The sequence below is a fragment of the Nuphar pumila genome, chromosome 13 (genome assembly GCF_984573655.1).
Source record: "Nuphar pumila chromosome 13, dmNupPumi1.hap1.1, whole genome shotgun sequence".
Classification (NCBI taxonomy): Eukaryota; Viridiplantae; Streptophyta; class Magnoliopsida; order Nymphaeales; family Nymphaeaceae; genus Nuphar; species Nuphar pumila.
In genome coordinates this window covers 2,163,537-2,167,547 of record NC_143261.1, presented here as the reverse complement: position 1 = coordinate 2,167,547, position 4,011 = coordinate 2,163,537, and the positions used below count along the sequence as shown (strand labels likewise).

Sequence of the window (4,011 nt, the reverse complement as noted above, 5' to 3'; positions counted from 1 at the left end):
AGAATTTTGTTTAAAGAAGCATGGCCGAAGATTTCAGTTTAATTCCATGAACATAATTACGTACGTAATCACACCACCACAAAAGCTACAGTTCAACTATAACGCTAAACATGCGTGGGCACCCAAAGCCTGCTACAAATAGAACACTGCTCGCTATATATAACGACCATCTAACCCCTCTTGAATTCACTTAAACCTCTCTCTCTCTCTCTCTCGCTCGCCATGGCTTCTTCTTCTGGTTCAGGAGTAATGGTGCTTTCTCATATGACTGTTTTGGCAGCCTGCATGTTCTTTGTTCCTGCAGCTGTTTCACATTCAGATTGCTACACCTCCATCTTTAGCTTCGGGGACTCGCTTGCCGACACCGGAAACCTGCTACACTCCAGGCCTAGTGGGTTTTCGGTCATAGCCAACCTCCCCTATGGAGAAACCTTCTTTGGGCACCCCACAGGCCGATGCTCCAATGGAAGATTGATCGTCGACTTCATAGGTATTGTCTTTTTGTGCTTCTCTACTTCCATATATAGTCTTTCTCGCTTTTAAAAGAATATGGTGAAAGTTGCTTCCATTTGTTGCCAAGGTGGTTCACAGAGTCATGCATTAATATACTACTGGTCTTGGACGTGATAACAGTGGCATCTACTCTGACTCTTAATTAGCCTGAATTTGCTTACATATCTAAGTTGAATCCAAGAACCAGGTAGGATCAGGTTGGCTGCCATTGGATTAGGATCGTGCTTTGCCGATTCTCGGGGCAAACTATCGATTCAAGATTAATTTAGGCATGCCATGATCAGTGTTCAATTATAGTCACTATATATGGCTGAATGAGTTTGTTGTCTGAGTTACTGGTGTGAAGGCCACAGTAGCGAAATAGAACTACTTAATTAGTAGAGTATTTGAATCAGGGTGGACTTCATGACCTGATAAGGCTTTGAACTCTGTGATTTTAGTGTGATTGTGGGGCCAATTTCACTCCCGTATGATTTAGACCTCGATCATGTTTTGCATGAATATAAGTGTGTGAGTTTCATTTAAGGACTATATATACACTTGTATCTAGCATTGAGTCATCTAGTCACAGTAACTATGTTATGATTTGCTATGTTCAGCAATCTTATGACTAATTTCTAATACCTTTTCAGCCGAGGCATTCGGTCTTCCTCTTCTTCCTCCATATCTGGCTGATCCTGAGGGCAAAGAATACACCAATGGAGTCAATTTTGCTGTAGCAGGAGCTACAACACTTGATGTTTCATACTTTGAGAGCAAGAACATCAATCAACTATGGACCAACAACTCACTAAACGTCCAACTCGGCTGGTTCGACAGGCTTCTACCTTCACTATGCTCTTCAAAAGCAGGTAACCAACATATAAAATCTTGTTTTCTATTCTTCCCACAACAGATGAAAAGAAAAATAAAAACAAAAGCCCACAAGAGCTCTGCTCATCTGGTAGGTAACTTCAACAAGTAATTGACGGGATCATGTCAAGGGTTCGAAACCAACAGGGGGCATCTCTTGCTGCAAGGTCAGGTCAGAGCGGGGTGTACTCCCTGGTGGGCAGGGGGGGATCTTAATGGTTTTACCAACCGAAGGCCTGTCATTGTGGCTACAAAGCCGAAAAAAGAATCTTATGCCATATGTATATAAATGAATTGGATTAGACATGGTGGTTATGATTAGGGGTATCAATGGGTTCAACCTAAATAAGAAGGTCCGACGGTAAGACCCAAAGGGACTGATTAATACATGGAGCCAGGTATGGTTTGTGAAATTTCGTAAGACCTAGGCCCGACCCAAGTTTCGAAAAAGATTCACAAATTTTCAATTAAAAAGGATAAATTTTTTTTTTTTTTATTTTATTTTACCAGGTATGGTTCGGGTCTGGTTCATGTAATCCATATACGATTCAAGTATGGTTTCTCTTATGTTTTTTGGGTCTTGTTGGACCTGGGTCTGAACTTGATCGGTACCAGTATCTCAAATCAAGTCTAGGTCTGGTTCCACGTGGGTCTGAACCAAACCCAACCTATTGACAACCTTAGTTATGATTGAATGCATCAAAATTAAACTAAAAACTTCTTTGTTTCTCATTTGGGGTATGTGATAACAGAGTGCCACCACTTTCTCAAGTCATCACTATTTCTCGTTGGAGAGATTGGAGGGAACGACTACAATTACGCCTTCTTTCAAGGGAAGAGCATTGATGAGGTCAAGGCTTACGTGCATGATGTAGTGAACACCATTGCAGATGCTGTGAATGTGAGTTTTTAACATTTTTCACACTTTGCTACTTTTTTTACCTTTTTACATTTCTTATCTCCATTTAGAAATTTTGAAGGATTTATAGTACCTTTTCATTACCACCAACATCCAGAATTTCACGGATATTGGTATTTCCTAAGAACCTTGATAAACTAGAAAGTTCTTGATTTAGGGAAATGAACAACAACAACAACAACCCACTAGAATTGTTTTTATGACTCTGGTTAAGGCCTATATCACGGCAGCGGTCGACTGCATGGTCAGTGGGGTGGTTGTGAGGGGTGCTGAGATGAAGCCACCGGATCAAACCCCGCTGGTGCATGGGTGTGTCTGAAGCTTTCAGACGTGGGCCAAGTAAGGCAGGGTATAATTAGTCGTAGGGCTCACACGAGATTTTTCTCACTTCGGCGAGGGTTCCTCATCGTAAAAAAAAACAAACATACTCTGGCAAAGGTCTATGCAACTAACTGGAACTGGCCCAACTTGGTTCGACTTCGAACCTTTCAAGCCTTTGACTACTGAACTAACCTAATGAAATGCAGAGACTGGTAAAACATGGAGCAGTGGAGCTGATGATTCCGGGGAACCTTCCCATCGGCTGTTCGACAAGTTACCTGACGGCTTTCGGGTCGCAAAATGCGTCGGTTTATGACCCTCAGATCGGTTGCCTCAAGAGCTACAACGACTTTGCAGTCTACCACAATTCTCATCTGCAAGTTGCCCTCCAAAGGCTAAGGGAGCAACACCCACATGCAAAGATCATTTATGCTGATTACTACGATGCTGCTATGGGTTTTTTCAGAAACCCCAGCCAGTTTGGTATGCCAATGACTCAATTAAATTTACCTGTTTGATTTATCAGTTTCTGACAAGAACAAAAAAATGATATATATATAAATTGGTCTGAATTGGTTTTTGAATCGAATGGATTTTCCCAAGAAAAAGGTCAAATTAGTCTGAATAGAATCAAATCGAATTGTTTTGAATCAATCTATTAAAAAATTCATTTTTTTTTTTAATAGAGCACCCCTGCATCGAATAAAAAAGGGCAGGTTCTATCCGATTCGATTCGATTCGATTGGGATTTGTTAACATCGTATCCAATGATCCAACCTCCAGTTTTTTTTTTCTAAACCAAAATAAATTGGTAACTAATGTTTGTGTTTGCTTTTCTTCATGTGTAATTTTCAGGATTTGAGAGTGCTCTGAGAGCTTGCTGTGGTAAGGGAGAGCCATACAACTTCAACCTTGGGGCCACCTGTGGACAGCCAGGGATCGATGTATGCGGTGATCCATCCAAACATGTGAATTGGGATGGCATTCATCTCACTGAGAAGGCCTACCAGTGGATGGCTAGTGGATTCATCAATGGATTCTTCACTTACCCCACTCTGAGATTACCCCTAGAATATTGCTATTAATTAATCAAGGCTCTCAACCATTCAATCCCTTCAGTAGTATTTTTTTTATTTCATTTAACTCTCAATTGTTTCTCAACAGCTGGTGATTGGATCCCTCAGGAATAGAATAGTCCAAGGAAAGGTCTTACTTTTTTTTGGTCCAAGGACATGCATGGAAGTATACATCTTATAAAGAACTGATGAAATTATTATTTACCTGATTGTTCAAGGTTGCATATATAATGTTCTTTTCTATTTAAATTCCTTCCAGATTTATTTTTTGTTTGTTCATTCTTGTTGTTTTTCTTGAATGCTAAAAAGCACACAAATACAAAAACAAAA

General features: G+C 40.4%; 1 protein-coding gene across 1 annotated transcript; it reads left to right on the top strand.

Moving 5' to 3' along the window:
• Positions 1-222: 222 nt before the first annotated feature.
• Positions 223-3,690, top strand: LOC149817477 (GDSL esterase/lipase At5g45910-like). The gene is made up of 5 exons (XM_089985403.1): positions 223-490; positions 1,146-1,364; positions 2,118-2,266; positions 2,812-3,088; positions 3,461-3,690. The coding sequence occupies exons 1-5, from the start codon at positions 223-225 to the stop codon at positions 3,688-3,690; spliced, it is 1,143 nt and encodes a 380-aa protein (XP_089841529.1).
• The last annotated feature ends 321 nt before the right edge of the window (positions 3,691-4,011 follow it).

What these genes read in the sequence shown, in the direction of transcription:
- LOC149817477 (XM_089985403.1), top strand. Translation starts at nt 223, where the DNA reads ATGGCTTCTTCTTCTGGTTCAGGAGTAATGGTGCTTTCTCATATGACT. An exon ending in ATTGATCGTCGACTTCATAG is followed by an intron (nt 491 to 1,145) that starts GTATTGTCTTTT and finishes ATACCTTTTCAG; the next exon opens with CCGAGGCATTCGGTCTTCCT. An exon ending in CAGAAACCCCAGCCAGTTTG is followed by an intron (nt 3,089 to 3,460) that starts GTATGCCAATGA and finishes TGTAATTTTCAG; the next exon opens with GATTTGAGAGTGCTCTGAGA.